The following is a 23,874-nucleotide window of genomic DNA, read 5'->3' on the forward strand; positions in this document are numbered from 1 at the left end:
ATATTGGGTAGTACTCTAAACATATACTGCTTTACTTGCAACTTTAAACAATATACACTCATTATCCACTTTGTTAGGTACACCTTGCTTGTACTGGGTTGAAACCTCTGTGCCCTCAGAACTACCTTTATTCTCTACGAAATAGATTCCACAATGTGTTTGAAATATTACTCAGAGATTTTTGTCCATATTGACACGATGGCAACTCATAGTTGCTGCAGATTTGTTGGCTCCACATCCATGATGGCAATCTCTGGGAACTATGGAGGCCATTTGAGTACAATGAGCTTATTGTGATGTTCAAGAAACCAGTTGGAGATTATTTGAGCTTTGTGAGATGGTGTGTTATTCTGCTGGAAACAGCCACAGGAAGATGGGTATATGGTAGTCATAAAGGAATCACGTGATGAGCAATAAGTGATAAGGGGCCCAAAGTGTGCAAAAAAGTATTTCCCACACCATTACACCACCAGCAGCAGCCTGAACCACTAATATTGACACTCAGACTTAGTAATGTTTCTTCCAGTCTTCTTTTACTCAGTTTTGTAGCTTCAGTAGCCTCAGTTCCCTCGGTGTGGCACCTGGTGTGGTTCTCAGCTGCAGTAGCTTGTCTGCTTCAAAGTTAGTTTTGCTCAAAGATGCTCTTCTGCATTCGTTGGTTGTAGCAAGTGGCTGATTGAGTTACTGCTGCCTTACTAACTGCTCAAGCAGTCTGACCATTCTACTATGACTTCTGGTATCAACAGGGCATTTACTAATGGTCACTAATGGTCACTGGATATTTTCACACCTACCCTGTGTGATTGGCTGATTAGAAATTTGTATAAATGAGAAAGTGAACAAGTATTTCTAATAAAGTGGACCAATGAGTGTAAGGCCACGATACCTGCCGTGCATGCCGTGCACTAGCCTCAAGAACATGCAGTCAATTCTAAAAGAAAGAAAAAGTGCTTGCTTCTTCCTTATGCTAGCTTCTAGTGAGAAAACACAGTATGTCTGAAAGCCTACTGCAGCGTGAATATGAAAGTCTGCTGTTCGATTAAAAAAACACGTCTTTTGTTTTCTCCTAAATACGTCAGCTAAACATGAATAACATGGCTTGTGTTAGCTTTGTAGCCAGCTAATTAGACAGCAGGCTAATTTATCAAAGTAACCACTGTTACTGCTAATACACAGATAAATGTAGCTTCAAAAAGATATGTTGTTTTGTGCACATATCAGTGTCGACAAAAAGAGAGTGTCAGCTAACCAGAAAGAAATGAATTAGCCTAGTCAATTAAATTCTGTTTTGTTACATTGTATCAACCCACTGAGCACTTACACAATGCTACTCATGAGCTCTAATATGGCTGCTAGAGGGCAGATAATTTAACCTCAAAGCCCATAGTAATAAAGAAAACATACAGTTTTGTTTATTCTCTCTAGTACAATCAAGCTTTAGTGTGTAAGATGCAACACACACTTTATTTACATTGGCAAAAAACTTACAATCATATTCTCCAGAGCACCTTTGGCTAGCCAGCAGTTAAGAAACACAGGGACGAATATGTCTCTTAATCGATGCCAGAAAATCTTAAAGAAGAAAAGAAAGAGACAGGGTGAAAATATACAGTATATTAGTAAAGCGATATTTAGTTAATATACCTCATATATAACATGACGTTACAATCCCCAATACAAATAATAAAGAAATTTAGATGCATTAGGTAGTTTCTCATTAAATTCAAAATTGTACATATCTGATATTTGAAGATCTTGTTTTGTGGACAAGGCGAACTGATTAAGTTACTCACTGTGATTATAAATGGCACTGTGTTGATCATTTCCAGGATGAAGGAAATCTGGAAGATCTGCTCCCAAATGTTTCCCTAGAAAGGAAATTAATGGGATACAATTTAATGAATCTGCTGCAGGGGTCTGCCTTCGGTAGATGGAGGACATCAACATAAAACAACACCATGTAGGAAAAACAACAACAACTTTCTGTGCTAACATCTAAAATCTTTGTTGAGAGGAGATGGTTCTTTGAAATTAACAATTTTAGTGTCAGTATCTGAATATAACACCTGACTTTGTGCTTAAAGCATTCAAATGTGCTTGTTTGTAGTTTTTGCCTGTTATGCTTAGCTACTGTGGTTAAATGTAAGATACAAAGTTTAAAGTGAAGATAAAAAGGTTCTAATATATATATACCACTTAAATCTCTTTTCATAATGAAGGGTTTACATAATCGACTGTATGATGCAGCCTCTGCTCATTTACACGTGTGTTACATAATGTCTCTGTGCACTATAATTCCATTTGGTATTATATAGCAGTGAATGAGAACATAAGTAAAAATATATCTGCATATATTTTCACTGTCAAGGTATAATGTTCAAGAAGCAGAACACTATAAATTTACACTTGTGATGCAAACATCTGAGGATCTCAACAGGAGATGAAAGCAATGGTGCAACTTAGATTCAGAGTCAGGGAAAGCTGTGGGAGATGTTCAAATCCAAACTAATAGTGTGTTCATTCCTAAAATCTTAATTTCTAAATACATTAACAGATTAAAAAGTAAAGAAAAAAATATGGACAGTATGTGATGCTGCTCAATTCAATAAATATCTGAGAAGAGCTATTACAGCTAACTGAATGGTCTGTTATGAAGATATGTTTGTGTGGATTGTAAAATGTTTCAAATATTCTGTCTGCCATCAGATATTCTGTATTTCTATATACCGTGCACTTCACTAACACATATTTTTTATATTTTACTTGCAATGTGCACAATCCTCCTTTTGCATGCACAAGGACTGAGAAAAGAAGTGCATACTCAGATGTGTCACAGATTCAAGGAAAGCTGAACCTAAACTCTTGACAGCTACAGCGAAGGGAACTGATTGTGTTCTGTGGCATTCGGCTGGTTCGGGGAGAGAAGATTAGCTGAAAAACCAGTACAATAAGTGATCATTGTTATCCTACGATAAAAAAAAATGGTTTCCTGATGAGAGTGATCACTTTAAATGACCATATCATCACCACTCATAAGGTACCAGCGCTCACTTAATGGTTTGATCAATATGAAAATGAGCACTCAGCTGAGCCCCTGTGGGAGGTTTTAGGTGGATGTGCTTGATCGCACCCTCCAAAATCATCAAAACACCACACGAGGGAATAACTTTGAGAAAAATGATATTTAAATCTTTTGGTAGAGTTCCAGCGACTTTAGAATCAATGCTAAGGTTTGCAAGGCTCGCAAATCAGACCTAAATACACTTGTGATGCATCTTTCTGTCACGTGTTTGTAGACAAAACACAAACAGCACTTTAAGCTCTGTAGAGCCTTTATCTCAACTTCTTTCTGAGACAGTGTGCTAGATGTCTGAGTTGAAAATTTGCAGCAAAGACTGCTGGCTCTGTGATGGGGCTGTCTTTGGGGAATGTAAATGAGGCTGGAAAGTGTTGGTTCGCAAGACAGGAAACAAAGCGTTGGACTTAGATCAAGAAGCTGCAAGAGGACAATAAGAATTAAAAAGATAAAATTTGTAGTGTGAGTCAGTCTCTTACCTTGTAGCTGAGATATGTGATAAGCATAGTCTCCAAAAAACTGATTAAGGCCACTGTCACCTGGAGCAAAGGGGAGAGAGATAAATGAACCCTGCAAATGCAGACTCTTCTCGGCCTTCAGCGGGGAACGTCCATACTCTGCAGTGTTTTGTTCTAATAAATGGCTTGTGGTGTTTCTGGGCTGAATTATGCATTGAGACTGAGTTCATGGAATGGAATTTGATTTATGCACACAGAAACGGTATTATGCTCACCTGTATTGCCCACACAGACTCTCGTCTGTTCACCCAGAAAATGCGTTCCCTGTCACAAACAATGTGAAACTTTTACTCACACTTCACTGCATCTGCATTTATTATCAACCTTACTATTGTGCACCACTAATTTTACTATGGAGTGCCATGTTAACATGAACATACCATTTGATTTGTGGTGGCTCTGATGTATCATTCCAACCATTGCTTCGATTCATTGCACTGTATTACGGACAGGAGTAAGGAAAAGATAAACACAGAGTAACAGTTTGAACGTCTGAATGGGAGGAAACACGTCTACTGGGAGTCAAACATCCACATAACTGCATAGGATGAGCAACTTTTTCACATTGTTCATATAAACACGCACACAACATGAGTAAAATTATATAATTACTATAAAATAAATAACTGTTGTGAAAGTAAAAAACTGAATATTTCACATATACTTACAGTGTCGAGAAAAAGCATTTGCCCTTTCCCTGATTTCTTTGTTTTTTTCGCTGAAATTGGGAAGTGGCAAATACTTCATGGTACTGTATCCTTTATGCTTTATGCTCTCCTGACAACCTTCAGTGAAACCCTCGAGATGAAGAATCTTATTGGCCAGTCTGTTATAGTCCAGTACAGGCAGCACTAACCTAACATGTTTATCTGTGAGTCCCCAGAGGCAACTGCACACAGATGGGCCCTACCAGCCACTGAAACAAGGATCCTCTATGAGGAAACAGAGCTAAGCGCTAAGCCATCACGCTGCAGTCACTTACATTTACCGTTTTCTACAATGGAAAACAAAAAAAAATATTTTGGAAATTGTTTGGAATTGCTAGATTAAAAAAAACCTGTAAATACACTTTTCCTAATGTGCAGACCTGTTAATAACAGACTTTGGTTGTGACAGCTGATATTGGGCTCTGTGAAGCCAGATAACAGAGGGAGTGATGGACTAATAAAGTAACATTGCACATACATGGCTTTGTTTTTATCTCACTCATTTTATCTCAGCTTTAATGTTTTTTGTGCGGTAGAGTTTGAGTATCTGGAAGGACTGCTTTAACATTTACTTACCCTGTGATGACATGACTATCACCCTTTTCCTCTTTCTTCTTTTCTAGCTTTTATTTATCCTCCATTTTTGATTTTTAATAAAAAAGAATTACTATGTACAAGTGGAATAGGAACAGTGATTGAATAGGGAGAGGTAGAGTCTCACTCTCACCATGGGCTCCCATTTTTCTCCTTCAGATCTTCCAAGCTGACTCTTAATATGTAGAGGGCACAGGTGAGAATCTTCAGTGAGAAGTTGAACAAGCGGATCCTCAGGCCTGTGGAGCAACAACAAAAAAAGCTGGAGCTTAAATTGAGTGACTTAAAGAGGAGCTTGCTTACATCTTTTCACATTATTCACAGGCTCAGACTTAAAGCTCTGTGTTGACTTTTTTCCACTCTTTTTTGTGTACACTTTGTCTGCAGTCTGAAGTTCAAACAGAGACTGCTGTCAACAACAAATCCAGCAAATTCTCTTCATCATAGCGAACTGCTACTGCTCAAATTGTGGTCGTTTGGGTGCATAAAATGCTTTTACCCCTGAACCATAACTATTATATTTCCATGCCTCTACAGCAGCCTGGCACACCTGATTTTCCATGACGCACATCCTTCAAATCCTTCAAGAAGAACACAAAAATAACACTAGCACTTTTGTATCCTAACAATGTGCAGAAGCATTACAAAGCAGTATGAATGCCTGGTGGGCTTGCATAGAAATAGCCATGGGTGTCACGGTCCTGGGTTGGTGACCCAGTGTTTTGAGTTTCTTATGTCTCTGAGTTTTTGTATTATGATCTTAGTTCTCTTTGTTGCCCCAGTTTATTCTTTAGTCTAGTGTCTTAGTTTGACTTTCTTGTATTCTCTTTAGTTTTCTGAATATTTAGTTAGCCGCCCTCTGTGTCTCCCTGTTATTTTTCTCTGTGTTTCTTAGTTGCTCTGTCTCCCCTAGTCAAGTCTGCGTCTATGTTACATTTCCTGTTTTACTTTGAAGGTCTGTGTCCTACGTGAATGTATTGAGTTTCGCTTCCCTTGGGTCTCGTTATGTCCGATTTCTCCCAGCTGTGCTCCCCTTCTGTGTCTCATTCCCCTCGTTATTTCCCAGTGTATTTAAGCCCTGTGTTTCTCTGTGTCAGTGTCGCAATCTCCCTCATGACTGTGTGCTCCGCCGTGTGTTTCCTTGTGAGTCAGTTCCTTTATGCGTCCCAGTTTAGTTCCATATTATCTTGTATCGCCTTAACTTCCGTCAGCAATAAAGCTGTATTTTGAGTTCAGTCCTGTTTTCCCGTGAGCTTGCGTTTGGGTCCTCTCCTGCCTGCACACAGCCTAAACATGACAATGGGTGATAATAATGTTTATGAAGTCACAAGGTTTTTTTTGTGGACATAAGTGTACTGATAAACTCACATACAACCTGCTACATACAACACTAAATAATACACATAAAAACTAAAGCCTGACAGAAGATGACAGAAGCTTTTTTAAATCTAGCAGTGTCAGCTAGCCAGTCAGTCATCCAGCCAGTGAGTTAGCTAATCCCTAGTGACACGACCCCTTGCGATGAAGCCTGCGTCAGTGTTAAAAAGGTTTGAAACAGGGCAGACAAACAAACAACAAATGGAGCAGAAGACCCCCGCAGCACGATGTGACATTTTCATTAAAACCTGCTGTTTTATGTCAAAGACTATGGCTGCCTAGTGACAACAACAAGCTGAGCGAACGAAAGCAGAGCCAGCGTCACGGACCCGGTAACAACATGTCCAACTATATATGGGAGAGTTCCCATAGTGTACATTTTTATAACTACATGCAAATGAACAGCTTCCAGACACAGTGCACCAAACTGCTGAGTCATGCCAGTGTCTTCTTTAGAGACAATGTGGCATGTCCTAATGAGAAAAACACTGCAGCTCTGCCTCATCTCTCCACAAATGAGCCATATTCTTCTGTCCACGCTGGGTCACAGCTTGAACACCTAAAACCCCAACAATGAGGCAGCTAATGTAATAATGAAAGCCCCAACTGAGACACAAAGTGGAAATATGTCATCATTGGCTGTCATTTCCTTTATTATGCACTTATTATTCATTTGGCTCAGAAAGTATCTAGCAGTAGCAAGCCGCTTACCATTTTCACTCTAAAAGATAGCATAGTTTATGGTTACTTACTTGACCTTTGGTTTTTGATGAAGAAAAGCTTTAGCCTCTCCTTGAAGGTGTTTTCGTTCACATAGAACTCTACCTGAACCCTGTGGGGGCAATGCAGAAAGGTTAAGCATAGAAGAAAACAGTAACAATATGGTGACATTTCCCAGAAGTCTTCATGTTTCGTACGTTTCATTTTATTGTGATTTTTCACTTCTTGTCAACAGAATTGAGTTTTTTTCCAGTAAACTCCAGCCAGCAGATCACATGCAAATCTATACAGACTTAGAATAAGCTGTATATTATTTTCACTAATTCTGTTACCCAGCATTTACTGTCTGCCATGTACAATAACAATATTGAGCACAAGTACATTCACATCTAACTTGAAATTCAAACGTACAGCATCTGCAGTCATTAATGAAGATTTATGTAAATATACTGACAATCTCTCGACAGCGACTGCGAAACTTCTCCACATTCAGAGAAATACTTTGTTTTAAAGTATTTTTTTAATTACTTTAGTGAGATATTTATTCAAATTGACTAATTTGTTCTGTGAAAAGGGCAAAATAGGACTGAATCATTTCTGATTGCTTAATATTTCTAAACATTTCATAAAATTTGTAATATTTATTTGCGACTTTTAAGAGTGCCAACACATTCAGCACTCTGAAACCTTGTTTACAATTTGAGAGACAATCAGTACCTCTGGAGTCTAGCCTTATTTCTTCACATAAATAAGAGAGAATACAAGTGGAGAGCCCACTTTATAAACAGCACCAAAAAAAAAGCTTCCATTAATAATTGACAATTATCTCCCTATTAAAAACTATAGCACTTTAGCAATGCTTTTTAAGTGGTCACACCTACTATGACACATGCAAAGCTATTAAAGATTTGAGCAGACATAATGGACCAAACAATCACTTAAGCATGAATGATGACGTAGCTACAGAACTGTGGGTAGGTTAGACAATTGAAGGTAATGAGCCAGGCCTATTGCCCATTTCAGTAATATACAGAGCTTGTTGTCAGTAAAGAACATGAAGGGAAAGTAATAATGGTCTTACAGTCACAGCAGGGACCCTTGCAGCTTTCCACCTTGTCTGACAAGATGAATACAGGGTGCGAAAAGACAAGGGAGGAGAGAAGCGAGCTAAGGGGCAATTACAGCAGCCTACTCCAAAGGGACTATGTGTGTGTAGATAAAGAGTGTAGGTAGGAGAAAGAACATGATATGAGCCATTTCCCAGCTAATCCCCTCTCTCCTCCTTCCGTATTGCCATAGAGACAGTTTTCAGTGCAGGAAATGTTCACTCACGTGTCTGTGTGGCATGCTTTCCTTGCACGAGGAATTAGTCAGAGACAGACGGAGCCAAATGCACACACCGACACACATGTAGAAGCCATCATCTCCAAATCCCCATCCATACAGACTCCATCACACACATATCTCACTCACTGGTATCGGTCACCTAAGAAGCTGTAAAAGAACTTATAAAGTTGAATGAAAGTTACTAGGGCCTTTTATTTACCCTGTTGCCTATAAGCACATGGACAAATGTGAACAGAGCAAAACCTAAGCCAACCATTGTTGTAAGGAAAAATAAAATTTGTGGATTTACAGACTGATTACTTATTTATAAAACTTAAATCTTGATTTAAGACACGACTAAAGGAAAACACAAACTGAGTACATTAATACTTAACTGAACACTTTGGGAATTACTCATTTAACAGAAAAAAAAGCCCAGCAGCAAATCGAATACATTCTTTACAGAGAGTAGCTACTTTACAAATGAAAAGGCCGCAAAGTTTTAATTCTAGGTTACTTGATTATTTAAGTTTTATGTTTCTGTAAAATACTACAGACACAGCAATCGACCAGCAAGGGACCGGAAAAGGCCAATTTCCAGCAATCTTGGCTTTGGGTATTTCTGATTTTGAGCCGGCCTGCTTCATGCATGTACAACATGTGTCCTGTGGTGCATATAAATTGTCACGCATATTCACATCCACAAAAAAACATGTCTTTAGCATGGAAGCTCCTCACTTGGAGCGAAGGCAAACTTCACCAAAGAAAATCATGGAGGGACCATCATAAAAACTTCCTAACAATAAACCTAATCAGACACTTAAATCACCTTCACCCAGCTGAACATGGACATTTTAAGGAGGCTAATGGAGGCAAAGTGGTTAAAGGTAAAGATATCCAAAGATGGAGATGAGTGAAAAGGGAGAAAAGGGTCGATGTCATGTTATCTGGTGAATGTATAAATATACTGGAAAATGATGTAAGTAACTGTAATCTGATGTGTTATATAAATCTGTTGCAGCTGCTTTTGTTTGGTAAGCTCAAACATGCCAGGTAAAGGTGGGTGTATAGATCAGATTTTCATGTAAGTATTTATACCTCTTTCTAGTAGCAGAGCATTTTCAGTTATTTAAGTAAGAGAAGAAACTGTAGTTTGGGGGGAGATTATAATGTATTTTGGATTGAAGAAAAGTCGATTTTGTATATGCTTTGCTACACAAAGTACACAACAAGAAATATGTCAACAACTAGGACTTCAATATGCCATTCAGACATGTCTTGCATATGGCTCTAGCTTTCCATTACTTTCTTAAGACCAATAGCTCTCAATTTCCATGTCATAAAGTTCCTGAGACTATATTTAAAAATGACTTAACCCAACATTCAGTAGTCTCAAAACTGTGCATTTGTTCTATAATTTCAGTCATTTGAACCATATAAACAATATTTTACTGACAAAGATTCAGAATACAGTTCTAAGCTATGGTCCTTCACAACTGAAAAAGCAAAAAATGGACTTGAATAAGAAGCTATAAATTACTGAATTGCCTCTGTGGATTTTTTTTTTTTTTTAAACTAGCCAGTCAAAATTATGGCCTTACAGCACTTCTCATCACACTTATTTCTGTCCACATAATACACAAGGATAAACATTTGCTGTCCTTACCTTTTATCGTGCTTATAAAACACTTCTGACCAAGGGTACAAAAAGGTCTTCTTACACATAAAGTGGCTGCCAGGAGCTGTGAACCCACAGCAATACCTTTCAAGTACATACTCTCTTTCCTTTGGCATCTCGAGTCTGCAAACAACCACCACCAATGACTGTAGGGTAAGATGATTAGTAGTCTGTATATCCAAGGAGTCACACAGTGTTCACAACAGACAATAACTTTAAGAAGATGCAGTCCCTTTGTTCGCACACAGGATAGATGCATCATATGACCTTGAGTCCTCAACTAACAACTCTTTACGGTATATAGAGCTTCAACACTAATATATATACATATATGTATAGTATTGAGGTGGCACACAAACAAACACAAATACAAATGCTGTTTACAGTGACCGCTGCCTGTGACAGGATTGCAATTTTATGAGCTCCTCATGTGAGACACTGAACAACTACAACTGCTTTGTAGACCATGTAAATAAACATCAAACAGCTTGTTGACCTCGGGATAATCAGACGAGCAGAACAGATCTGTTCAAAGCCCCATTCTACATTTAAAAAAAAAAAAAAAGAACGAACAAAAAACAAATTCTGTCTAACAGCCGCCAGATGCTCTGCGCCATATGGAATATGTGTGAGGGTTTTGCAGAATCAAGCACAGGCAAACACCACAACAAGACAATGGGGGTCGTAATAGTCACTCAAGAAGGAGCCTACAACAGATATCAGTCCTAAGATGGTACTCAGATGCTTCATGCTCTGCATCTATTGCAGAGCCCAATCAACAGCAACCTTGCCTTGTATGTTTTAGTTTGCAGTCTGCCAGTTGCAACTAGTTGCAAAGAACCAAATCTGTAACACATCAGTTTGATTATCCCTGACCAACCAGGCAGCCTTAGTGAAGCGACCCATTAATTCAAGGTTTCTGATGATAACCAGGCCACAGAATCACTATGCAGACCATTAATGATGCATCTTACCTGTAAACAGTGTTAAAAAAAAAACCTCTTTCACATCACAGCCTTAATACAGTTTTAGATTTTCTGATGGCGGATTTGCTCTGCTGCCCCTCTGACAAAGCAAAGAGTTGAAAATAGAAAATGTCCTATTCACCTCCCACTAAAGTGTTCCTGATATAAACGCTGCAAGGCTTCTAAAAATACTCCTCGAATAAAAAGCAGTGGCTTCATTGTTATTCTCTACTTCTATCACTCTAAAGCACTCAAAACTTCCCAATTGTTGCAGGTACTTTTCCAAAGCCTTATTATAGTGCAAAGATAGAATATGGACTTCAGCTCAGACGCGACTGTGTTAACTGTGAAGGCAGCTTATCAAATGGACACTGAATCCACAATCCTCAAGAAGGATGTGTAAGTGTTTGTGTCATAATCATCTGGAGGGGAAGCCTTCCTCACTAACTTTAATAGGACCTGTGTGTTCAGTGGATAGACAAGGGAAACATGAAAGGGCAGGGATGGTGATTTCTGGTTGTCTATAGGATATGTACAACTTGTAAGCTGCTGCACATGAGCGTGGGTGGTGTGGACCGCTGACGGACCCAGATTACACTGAATGGTTTTGTTCCTAATACTTATGAATGTATGAGCAAACGTTAGTGCAATGAAGCCTTAAATAGGCATCTGAAAGCTGCTTATTCAAAGCAACTGTCATATGTCTTTCACGGTTTATTAAGGAGTTCTGACACAAATGTGCAGCTTTAAGATTGCTGCCTGCTGTGCTGACTGTGCTGGTTTTGTAAAACCAAATTTATCCTCCTCTTGACTGAATATTTCAAGAGCATTGTAGCAATGTTGTTTGTCGAATAGTTTCATAAAACGAAAGCGACATCACATAAAAGAGATGTTCCTTTGTCCGCAGAAAACGAAAAGGTACAAAATGTTGAGGTTTTTAACAGGGTACTGCTCAAGTGCTCTAAGTGCAGAAATAATTTAGATCTAGCCTCCATGTGTGAGTTTTGATAATCCTTTTCTATGAAAGAATCAGAATGTGCATGAACTCCAGATTTACAGAGGTCCTGAGTTTAAGGCTTAGCACTGTAAAAAGTGCAGAGACCTCAGTGCCTGGATAAGACTTAAAAGCACAAGGTTGTCAGATTGGATAATGGCACTGGGGTGATGTTAAAGACCACAGAAGGGTCTAATTCATAAAATGGTAAAAAAAAAATAAGTTATTCATGAGTTGGATTTAAAAAAAAAAAGAAATAATGTCAAAATACCCTAATAATGTCTTTTTGTAGAGGAAATACTAACTTCATGAATTTCCCTCCTTTGCAAGAATTGTATGAAAATGTTTCACAGGCAAATAAAAATGCAGTTAAATATTGTTTTAATGTTTCATTAAATTGTAATCATTGAAAGAAATGGTTAAGTAACCACTGCACTGCGTCAACTTCAATTTAATTTTATTTATATGGTGCCAAATCACAACAACAGTTGCCTCAAGGTGTTTTATATTGTAAAGTAAGGACCCTACAATAATACAAAGGAAACAGAGAAAACCATAATCATCATATGACCACCTATGATCAAGCGCTTTGGTGACAGTGGGAAGGAGAAACTCCCTTTTAACAGGAAGAAATCTCCAGCAGAACCAAGGTCAGATTAATAATAACGAATATGAAATGCAGAATGTATAAACAACATAGTGAAAAAGGTAATTAAAGAAAAAACACTAAATGCATCATGATAATCTCATAGCAACCTAGACCTATTGCAGCATAACTAAGGGAGGATTCAGGGTCACCTGATCCAACCCCAACTATATGCTTTATCAGAAAGGAACGTTTTAAGCCTAATCTTAAAACTAGAGATAGTGTCTGTCTCCTGAATCCAAACTAGAAGCTGGTTCCACAGAAGATGGGCCTGAAAACTGAAGGCTCTGCATCCCATTCTACTTTTAAATACTCTAGGAATGAGAAGTCTGTCCCATAAAGGGGTGATATGGTACTAAAACATCATTAACACAAGATGAGGCCTGATTATTTAAGACCTTGTATGTAAGGAGCAGGATTTTAAATTTAATTCTGGATTCAACAGGGAGCTAATGAAGAGAAGCATTACAGGAGAAATATGCTATCTCTTTCTAATCCCTGTCAGTACTCTTGCTGCAGCATTTTGGATCAATCGAAAACTTTTCAGGTACAGGTAGAACATCCTGATAATAACGAATTACAGTAGTCCAGCCTAGAAGTAATACTAGTTTCTAGTTTCACTCTCAGACACAATGTTTCTAATTTTGGAGATATTGCGCAAATGGAAGAAAGCAGTCCTACATATTGATGATGCGCACTGAAGGACATATCCTAGTTAAAAATGACTTCAAGATTCCTCATGGTGTTGCCAGGGTAATGCAACTGCTGCACCACAGAAACAAGGTCAATCACCCCACAGTGAATACAGTTTAAAAGGCATATCCTTTAACACCGTGTTAAAATGCACTGCCTTTAATTAAGCACTTTTTAGTTAACACATGCGTATAGCTCAACACACCCACAATGTTCAACCCAACCTCCAACTGCATAGCCAACAAAGTAGCATTACACAGCAGTACAAAGTATTCTATTAGCAACCACAGCTGAAAGGTCTGCTGCTGACAAGTTATACCAGTGTTTCTTGAACAAGCGTTTTCAATAAGAGCCAAAGGAAAATGAATAGTAATCAAATATGTTTTCTGTTAACTGTGGTTTCATTAAATTAAGTTAAACATATACATTTGTTACACAGACAGTCAGAAAAAACAAATAAATGAACAGATAACCGATAGAGTAAACACACACAGATTCACTGTCATTAGTGTATGTGACATTACCATTTCCAGTTTACTGACAGGATGGTTAATCAAGAATAAAACCGCAGCCTTAAAGGTCAAATGACCTGTCATTTCTGACAAAGGAGGGAGGATCTTGACATTTCAGCTTCTTTTGCGGTGTGTCGGTAAAAGGTTGGAGCATTAATGTTGCTGAAGGATTAATAATGTTACAGAACGTGTCACAAATTCAATGTTTGTTTGGCAGGTGTTTACATCTACAGGTTAACCATAGCTGCTATTGCACATTATTCATATGTTGGACAAGACAAGACAACTGCTCCCATAAACACTACAAACTTCCTCTATCTGTACAAGTTCAATAAATAAACCATAATCTGACTATAAATTTGTTGTTGTTTATTCAAACTTTTAGATCTTAATAATTGAAACACCAATATATATATGCTGGAAAATCTTTCCCCCCCCATTTATTCATCCATTTTCTTAACATCCACTTATCCAATTCATGGATGGAATCTATTCCAGCCATCAGGAGCAACATCAGGGGCAAAACCAACATTCACGGTCACATTCACACCTACAGCCCCACACAGAAAGAACCCAGCACTTCATTGCAACATGACTAACAATTGCAGCATAGAGATGATGTGACTTGTACCAGTCAGTCACATCAATAATAACCACTGACAGGGGATGCAAATAACATTGATCATCTCATTAAAATGTATTGTTTTAATGTGAAACTGTAGAAAAGGTTTCGATGATGTTGTTGACTGGTATACATTTACACTTTGCACTTGTCATTTCGAGTCATAACTCATAGTCATAACAGCTAAAGGAAAACCACCTACAGAAGAGAAGGAATTCTACAGATTCCATATTCAGGTTTTACCACGTTATTGATGATCCATCACCTACAGCCACAACCCAAAATCTGAGTTATCACTGAAATGTCTCAATTTCCCAAAAGGTATTGCAGTGAAAAAAAAAAAAAAGAAAAAAAAAAAGACCATCTAACTCAGTCGGTCTAAAAGATGATAAACATTTCAATGATTTTCAACTCACCAACATGCACATTATATGGTAAGTAAGGCATGAATCATTTCCATGTTAGTGTTTTCAGCCCCCATTTCAACAATATTTAGCTCTTTGTTTTTCTAGGAATTCTGTCATATTTGCTCACACAGTTGCATGTTTCAAGCCCACAAATGGACATTGACAACACTGAAGTGGTGAAGCCTGGCGTGCACATTCAGTTGAAAAACAAATACACCAGCATTTACTTTATTGAAAGCTACCTTTCCAACATTTACAGTGGTATGATCAAATGTGGCCAGTTTCCATAAATGGACCAAACATCTTTTCCACAACAACTGTTGAAAAGGTAGCCAAAGAATGACCTTTCTGCATCATCTACCAACTTTGCAACTTATCACAGTAATGGCATTATGTTTACACATGGTGTAGGCAAAATCCAGTGAAAAGTGCTTTATGCATATGCTTTGGTGCTCGCAGTCCAGTTATCACTGCAGACACAATCCATGCCATGCAAGCATGATGCTGCCAGAGACTTACTGGGCATTGGTTGAGTCCATACTGTACTCCTCCTGATACCTGGACGCAGCACACACGGACACAGATAGGTACAGGTTAGGAGAGAGTGGGGTCAAGAAAGCAGGAAAGGGAAGTAAAGGATGAAAAGCAAGAAAAGGATGCCACTGCAATGTAGTTTCATTACTTGCATCTTAGTTATAATGGAGCCAAATTTAAACTTCAGAGAGAATTTTAAATCAGTTGTGCAGCAAGAAAGGCCAAAGTGGAATGTGACAATATGTTAGTGAAATTCCTAAAGGAATTCTACCTAAGGCATATAAAATAAACAGGTTAACCAAATACTATATTTGAGTGGCTGTTTCTTACTGCAAGACTTTTCCACCAGGTTTCATTAAGTCACCATTAAACTTCACATGCAAGTAAATATAAACATTTACAGTGGATACTGGTTATATCTGAGGTTAACGTGACATAAAAAAGCATTAAGTTAACCATAAGAACAGATGGAACACTTAACGCAAACCACAGGGAGTCAGTGTACACATCCTCAGGGTCAGTCTCAAAGTTGCCATATTGAGATGACCGTTAAAAGAAGGGAAGTATGTAACACTGAGGGAGGTGACAAACAGAGGCATACCCAGATAATTTCACTCACTAACAAATGAATAGATCTGAGGCGCAAAGGGTCACAGGTTAAATGTACAATTTGATTTGAAGCAGAAGAAGTAGTCTTACGTCGATTATTTTCTTACATTCTTCTTACTGAGGCTGAAAGTTGTAGTATTTTATATAATATAGTGTGCATTTTTGTCTGACAACAAATCAAAACGTATGAGTTTTTAAATGGGATTTTTCTTTTATACTGTAATACATAACGTCACAGATTCAAAAATGGAAACAACATGAACACAGTAATTACACAGGTACAAATTTCATGGAAAAAAAAAATCTTGTCTGGGGTCTTGTCTGAGTCAAAAGGCCATTCATGGGGCAGACTTTTATTACACAGATTTTTCTCATTTTAATACCAGTGATTCTTCTTTTGTACACTGCTTTCATTTGGTATATATTCAGAGTATCACTTTGGGATTAGGACATTACTTTCCTTTGTTTTAAAGTGAGAAAATATACCTTAGCTTTGTGTGAGAGAAAAATAAATGTGATATTCTGTCTTCGTACTTATGAACTTGAGGTAAAAGTAAATATAGAAGAAATCACAGCACAGCCCTTTCCTTTAACTCTTGTAAACGGTATGTATACATACTATATGTATACTATATTCAGTCAGGTAACACCACATGTTCAGCTGCCCCCACTCCACCCTTAAGTATTCACTATGACCTATGAAAATATCCCAATAACCCCCAAAAACTCAAAAAAAATTTGAATTTACTGTTAATCTAGTAAGTAAGCTGCTTCAGTGTCTGGAGTATATTTAAAAATATTCCATATCAATTTTGGGGAAAAGTGAATGGACAAAGGGTGGGTTGAATTGTCTTTGAAATCTCTACATGAACAAGGTCTTTATATCAGTCAAACCTATAAAAAAAAGAGGTGGTGGAGGAATGTGTGTTGAAAATAAAGACTGCAGAGCTGAGAGGTTTGCGTTGAGAAGATTGTCAAAACTCTAAATGGACTAATGGACTGTCCATTCCACTCAGGAAATAGAGAGGTCACAAGGGAGGACTTTGCCATTTCAGTAATTAATCAAGCACGTTTTACCATCTCAACAATGGCTCTCACTTCCAACATGCCAGTGAAAATGGGTTTCATTCTAATTTCCAAAGAGCAGTGTCCATGTACACTCATTTATCTGCAACTTTCTTCTAATGGCTCAATATCCTGAAACTAGGGCTGCACGATTAATCGTTAGAAAATTGCGATCTCAATTCATACTTATGTGCGATCTCATTTCCAAATGACAATGATTTAAAAAAAAAAAAAAAGACGACGATTGTACCGCATTTTGATCTGGGACGTAATCTGCATGAAAACAAGCGCTCACTCTTCCTGCTCAACAAATGACAAGGGCGGAGCCTTATACCACGTGATACAGAAGCTGGCTGCTAAAATTGGCAGGGGAAAAAACCCCGTCAACCACCCAAACATCAATAACGGGAACCTTATACAGCGCTTCCCTATACCCGTCGAACTCCCGCAGGCACAAAGAAATTACGGAGGCTATTACTTATCACCTGAACAAAGATATGGCTCCCATCAACACTGTGCAAAACGAGGGATTTAGGAAAATGATCAACACCCTAGACAAACGCTACACAGTGCCGTCCCGCAACTATTTTTCTATTGTTGCACTACCTGCTCTATACACGCAGCGTCGAGCAACGGTGGAGACAGAATTTCAAGCAGTACAACGTTTTGCGGCAACGACATAATGTGAGACATTTGTTGTTTTTATGTTTATTTATTGTTTTTATGTTCAGTCTCACCTGAAGTTGATGTGCAGTTAATAAGTGCAATAAATATTTATACTGGAAAAGAAAATCGTGAGAGAATCGTGATCTCAATTCTAAGCAAAAAAAATCGTGATTCTCATTTTACGCAAAATCGTGCAGCCCTACCTGAAACCAAGCAATTCTTTCTTCAAGTAATCTAGAATGATGTTAAAAACATTTCTACAACCTTAAATGATTAATAACATCACATTTTCCACTTCTGAAAGACAGATTCAATTCAGTAAATTCACTTTGAGAATTTAGCACACACAGAACTTTAAGATTAAAAAAAAAAAATGTGGACTGCTGGACATTTTTGGGAAATTTCTGAACCATACGAAACACACTGAACCAGGTTTGCAATGCAACACTTTACTAATTTTCTAACAGTTTTATTAGTATATTATCATTGCTTATTACTACATTTCAGCAGTTTGAGATGTTAATTCAGAGTTAAACCAATGAGCAAATGATTAGTCGGCTTATATAAGAGATAATGTACATAAAAACAGGACCATCACTGCTCTGCTGTGATCCCGCTAGTGATTTGGTGGATATTTCACAGCACTTTACTGGTCAATAAAGATGCTATCTGGCTACTAAGAGCTTAAACAATTTAGAGGCTAAAATGAATGGAGACTAGCTTACAACAGATACACTGCATGCAGAGTCTAATCTGTCCCGTTTTCAATTATAATTCAGACGTTATTAGATTATGTCATTAACGTCATGCCTTAGTATACTTAAGATCAAATAATTACAGTAAAGAACTTGATTCTCACCTCTTTGGAGCAGATCTGGAGCGAAGGTGTGAGCGGAGGTACTGAGTTATGTGCAACATGACCAGCACTTTCAACGTATGTTTTCCAGTAACATTCAGCTGTGAGAGCTACAGAGATAATGTGGGAGGGCTTCATGCACTTATACTTTATGACTGCAGAAATTACAAAGGCAAATGGGAAGTGTAGTTTTCAGTCTGGTAGCTTGCCATACTGTTCTCCACACATCCCAGAAGCAACTCAAGAGACTCACACTGCAGCATCTCCATTTCATACAGTAATCCTAGACTGAAGTTTAGATGGTAAAGATACTAAATGGTCAAAATGCCCTTAGTCGCACCTTCCCCAAGTCAACTCCCATTACCTTTACCTAATGTTATTCCCCTGCTCCCTCATCACATTTTCTGTCTGTATTCACAGAAAAAGCTAACAGCAAAAGTATCATTCTGGTATATAATATATACTATTCTTCCACTTTAAATCTTGAAAACTGGAGTAACAAAATGAATGAAGGGAGGTTATATGCTTTGCAACAGTGTCAAATATTACTTAGCATAAGTTACTACTTAGAGCAGGTACAGTAAAGAATTATTACCTATAATATCTCTGCTGATGCAATAATAAACATCACAAAGACAAACCTTATCACATATTACATATATACTGTGGAATTTGTCCCTTTTATATCTTTGGGATTATTGGGTCTAATCGAACAGCAGTTTTGTGGCCGTATTGAGTTTTCTACTTAATCCTACTATAAAAGCTACTTTCGGCTACTCCCCTGCCAGACGGGGTCAGCACAGCAGCTAGCTCTGCATTTTTGATTTAGCCTGGTTGTCCTCCCTGACAAAACATCAATGGTGATTTGTTTGTTTGACTGTAACTGAACCAACGACCTTCTACTTGCCCAGCATTTTTGCACAAATTTAATAATTTAAAGTCAACTTTGATGCTTTAATACTGAAGAGGTAATATTAAGTGTACAAGGATACAAGTACACAAGTAGTTTGCTAACTTGGCTAAAAAAGCAGAAGCCCTCTGGACTGACAGACGTGAGCTTCGTGGAAGGCTCTGCGTTGCTGAAATGTCAAATGGGATAAAGCCTACGCTGCACATCAGTCACTCTGCCTTTTATCAAGTTCTTACGCAGCTGACCTAAAAAATTCAAATCATCCTTTGCAATATCCTGGTCCATTCTTAGTGAGAATATACAGTGCATAATAGTGCCTCAGCAAGGCAGACCAAATGCTCGATTTGCAAACACATTTTTCACTGCGAGGACAAAGTGGTGGAGAAGATGGACGAAGCCAAAATAAATCTGCATGTGTTTATCAGTTCTGACCACATCCCGCGTTTAAAAGATGATCCTTCTCTCTCTGTTATTGAAAATCCTCCAAGACTTAATTAGTCTCTCACTGCCTGCAATATTAAGATGTCAATAACGGCCAGAGAATCGATATAAACAAACATAGAGGTGTTGTAAATTATGCCAAAATAGATGAATTCCCTATAGACCGTGCTATACGATGGACCAGATTATTGATTCTTTTACTCTCTCCGCATCCTTTCATTCCTGAGCCAGCTGGACAGAAATCGCCCGCTGGACAGAAATCCCCGCTGACCACATTTCACAACCCAGAAAGCTCTCAGATTACAGACATCACCCTGCAAGTGACTTGGATAAATTAATACACTTTTTTTTATCTCTGCAAAAATCTGGTCATGTAATGATTGGATGAAAATGAAGGCCAACTTTTATTAATTTATGTCCTCAATTAAGATATAAGCCCTTATCAACAAAACTCGCTACCTTGTAAACAAAGGAGATGGACCGCGCTCAGGGCAACTGGCCAATTAATGCATTAGGTTTTACAGCCAACCCGTTTGTAGATAGTGTACTAGACAACCCTTTAAACAGTCTTGGATGGCAATAAAGCAATAGTCAATATTATTCAGTGTCTCTAAACCTATTCTTACAGTGTTCAGCTGCCAACAGACTTACTGGCTTTTGTTGGGTTTTAATTGCTCTTACGGATCTGAACTGTCACTTTGACTATATCCACCTACAGGACACCAGTAACTTCAAAAGCTTCATCTCCTCCCTCAGTGTCAAAATCACACATTATAATTTTGGCTAATTATTCACTGTCTTTGCCAGTATCATCATCATCACAAGTACTGATGTGTCATCTGTGAATAATGTTTTCATTAGTGTATATTTCTCCTATTTTTTTTGGTAGCACTGATGACTGAGCTCACCTATTTGCATATATAGGACTTTAAACCTCTGTCTTCATTGTCTTGATCACAGCTGTAATTGCAATTTTTAGTAGACATGTTTTGTTATCTGCTCTACTGTCATGTTCACCACACTGAACATCCGTTTGAACATAACGGTTAGGATTTGACAGCTAATAAAGCTTGACAAAAAACACTGAAAAAAGGAAGACTGAAGACAAAAATCCAATATGAATCACTGGGTTTGTCCCTGTGATGTTGTGAGAGCTTTACTTTGCAAGGTAAAGTTCTTGAGAAACCAGTATGGACTATATGAATAATTGGAACTGAACGGAATCAATAGATGGCTCCCATTTAGTGATAGCTCAAGCCTCAACTCTGATTTATGTCCACCTGAATTCTCAGGGCTTTAGACATCTCTGCCAACTCTGTAACAAACTCTGACATCCTTCCAGATCTGTCATCCAAAATCCAGTAGCTAAAGTTGAGGCGTTTGCCTCGGGGAGGCAGCTTTGCAGAGGTGTGTGTATTCTGCCCATGGTTTTAGCTGAGAAAGTGAAGGGTGGATTCTGTGGTAAAAACTGAATGTTTCTAATCTATCCTCGATATTTAATTAAAGGGGTTGGTTTTTGTTTTGTTTTTATTAAAGTTTCTAATAAACAATGTAGCCAATTATTTTAGGATTATGATTTTTTGATCCAAATGTGCTGCATTTGACATTCTTCCTGTAATCACGTTGTTTAGCTATTTCCCATGCCACTCTGTTGCTTTTGTAGCCTCAATATGGATATTAAAATCACAACCAACAGCAAATGTTCCATCATTCAGAACAGATTAAATCCCAGCAGATCTGATCAAACATGCAGATAAATATCAGTATTTCACATAAAAAGTGAGAAGAAAAATATGTGCTATAAATATTGAGAGACAGGGCACACTGCACCACCAGCATACTGGCTGTGCAGTAGTTTCTGAAGCACAGCCAAATAAGCACACTCTGTTTTCAGTCAACCCAACCTCATAACCTGCATATAACAGTGCAAATATTAGCTTGAACAGCAGCATTTCTCCAGCTCTTGAGTTCTTTTGTCTCCGAAAGAAAAAAAAATGCATCCCTCAGTTGTTACAGGAACCACATCTAATTTGTCTATCAAATTGTAGCAGAGTAAAAGCAGATTTTATGGACTGGTGCCCGCACATTGTGAAATAACATGTAGTATTTTTATATAGGGAGGGGGTATGTGAGGAGCTCTCCTGTGGTTTGCATTTTTATTTCATCTATCAATCTAATATATATGCATTAATAATATTAAAAAAACTTAGCTCATGCAACCTGCAAAAGATTCATAAAATTGTAATGGGAATGCAGCATCCACTGAATTATGTAATCCCAAACACTGCAGTCATTAAATGAATCCCATTGATGCCTGGAGCAAAATGACTCACGACAGAAATGTTTGCGATCATTCAGCCATCTGTCGTGAAAGTGACTCAAAGAGTCGTACTGGTTGCCTTAATGTTTAATCCCAATGGGAAAATATAGCCTGTAGGACCCGATGCGTAACTACCGTAGTTCCCACACTACGCTGTAAATTTGTGGGAAATGTCAGTTTACAGGCGGACAGCTTTAATGGTAATGAAATATTGATTACGACTACTGTTAATTACCAGCCAAGTTATTAGGAAGACTTGATGTGCCGGTCGCTTGCAACACCGTGAGGATGCTGCGTGTGTGCAAGCGAGCTGCATTTAGAAACATGCGCCTTTGGTGCGGATCTGCGGCAGCTACCTTTGGTCGACATCGCTCCCCAAAGAGCCGATGGTCCGGAGAGGGGTGGAGGGATTGACCCAGGTGGGCTCTGGTGTTTTCTGCACATCGGTCTTGACGTCTGGGTCGATCTCCGAGGGAGAGGGCGTCAGCTTTGCGCCTGCCATGCTTCCCGAGTGTTACCTCCAGCAGATAACGGCCAATATGTTTTTTTCCTCCTGGTGTCAAAATGGGCTCAGTTAGCGACCGACACCGCCGGAAAACCGCATCCCGGTCTCACTGGTGGTGCACGAAGGAGGACGAAGACTGTCTCTCTCCCTGTCGCATCACGGGGTCCTCAGACACACTGAGGGAAGCATGAACTTGTCTCCTGTTAATCGAATCTACCTCCATCCCTGATGGAGATAAGAGGTCCCCGTGCGCGTCTGTGAGATCCTCACGTCGTCACGGTGTAGCGTCAAGAGCTCGACCAACCGGGCTTCCCAGCATGTTACATAACCAAGATGCTCAAATTTAATGACCGCCGATTACTTTTGATCAGGCCAACGTGCCCTTCATTCTTCTTCAGTCCTGTCCCGCAGTAAATCGTCCAGTCAGCTAAAACGAGCTGAAGATTTAGATGCGCCTACACCTTATTGAAACCGTTTTAATGATTAAAAACAGTGCTGAAAATAAATCAAGCTGTCCTCATCTCAACTTCACTGGAAGCTTTAGAAGTGCTATCCTTTCAGTAGCTGCAGGCAGGAGTGACGAAAAACCACATACAAATGAGCAGGTGGATAGGCAAACACTTCAGGCATGATCGTGCTGGTTTGCATGGGAACACGGGACACCTGGAGTTGACATGATATTAGTGTGAGAGTGTGCAGGTGATGAAAAAGAAACCACCAGAGTTTAAAGTTGTAAATGACAAAAAAATAGGAATTGATTTTACAAAGTCATTTTTTAAAGAAAAATATTAATTAAAAAGTGTTTTTAAGAAGCCTGAACTGTTAGAATAAAACTCAACATGTAAACATGAATTTAACCCCGAATTATATGTCCTTTGGGTTTTTTTCAAGTCTTGTAACGGAAGGAGGGCTCTCTCAGTTAGTCAGAGATAAAGGACCCATAATGTACATATTAAGTCATTCAAAGGGAAACCAACGTTGCAGCCACTGATCATTTTGTATGTAAACTGCTTAACACATACTGAACCAGGGATTAAAGATGTTAAGGTATTCTGCAATAGTTTACCTCTTTTGATTTATCTGCTCAATTACTTTATCCTGAATTTCCATACCACACCATACCAATTTTACTT

General features: G+C 38.5%; 1 protein-coding gene across 16 annotated transcripts in view; it reads right to left on the reverse strand.

Annotated features, from left to right (window-relative positions):
- The window catches only part of kcnt1b (potassium sodium-activated channel subfamily T member 1b), a 78,062-nt gene that overhangs the window by 36,888 nt on the left and 17,300 nt on the right, over positions 1-23,874 (reverse strand). For 15 of the 16 annotated variants that reach the window (XR_013912492.1, XM_080308878.1, XM_080308882.1 and 12 more), the window contains 7 exons: positions 7,025-7,104; positions 5,029-5,134; positions 3,975-4,031; positions 3,810-3,858; positions 3,556-3,615; positions 1,794-1,868; positions 1,489-1,572 (listed from right to left, as the gene is read on the reverse strand). Coding sequence is in view for 15 of the 16 variants with exons in the window: in XM_080308878.1 (XP_080165004.1) it covers positions 1,489-1,572; positions 1,794-1,868; positions 3,556-3,615; positions 3,810-3,858; positions 3,975-4,031; positions 5,029-5,134; positions 7,025-7,104 (511 nt within the window). In the remaining variant the exon portion in view is untranslated. Of the gene's footprint in view, positions 1-1,488; positions 1,573-1,793; positions 1,869-3,555; positions 3,616-3,809; positions 3,859-3,974; positions 4,032-5,028; positions 5,135-7,024; positions 7,105-22,592; positions 23,303-23,874 lie in introns of those variants that run through there. The other variant, XM_080308888.1, reaches the window with a different exon arrangement.

Source organism: Astatotilapia calliptera, chromosome 12 (genome assembly GCF_964374335.1).
Source record: "Astatotilapia calliptera chromosome 12, fAstCal68.1, whole genome shotgun sequence".
Taxonomy (NCBI): domain Eukaryota; kingdom Metazoa; phylum Chordata; class Actinopteri; order Cichliformes; family Cichlidae; genus Astatotilapia; species Astatotilapia calliptera.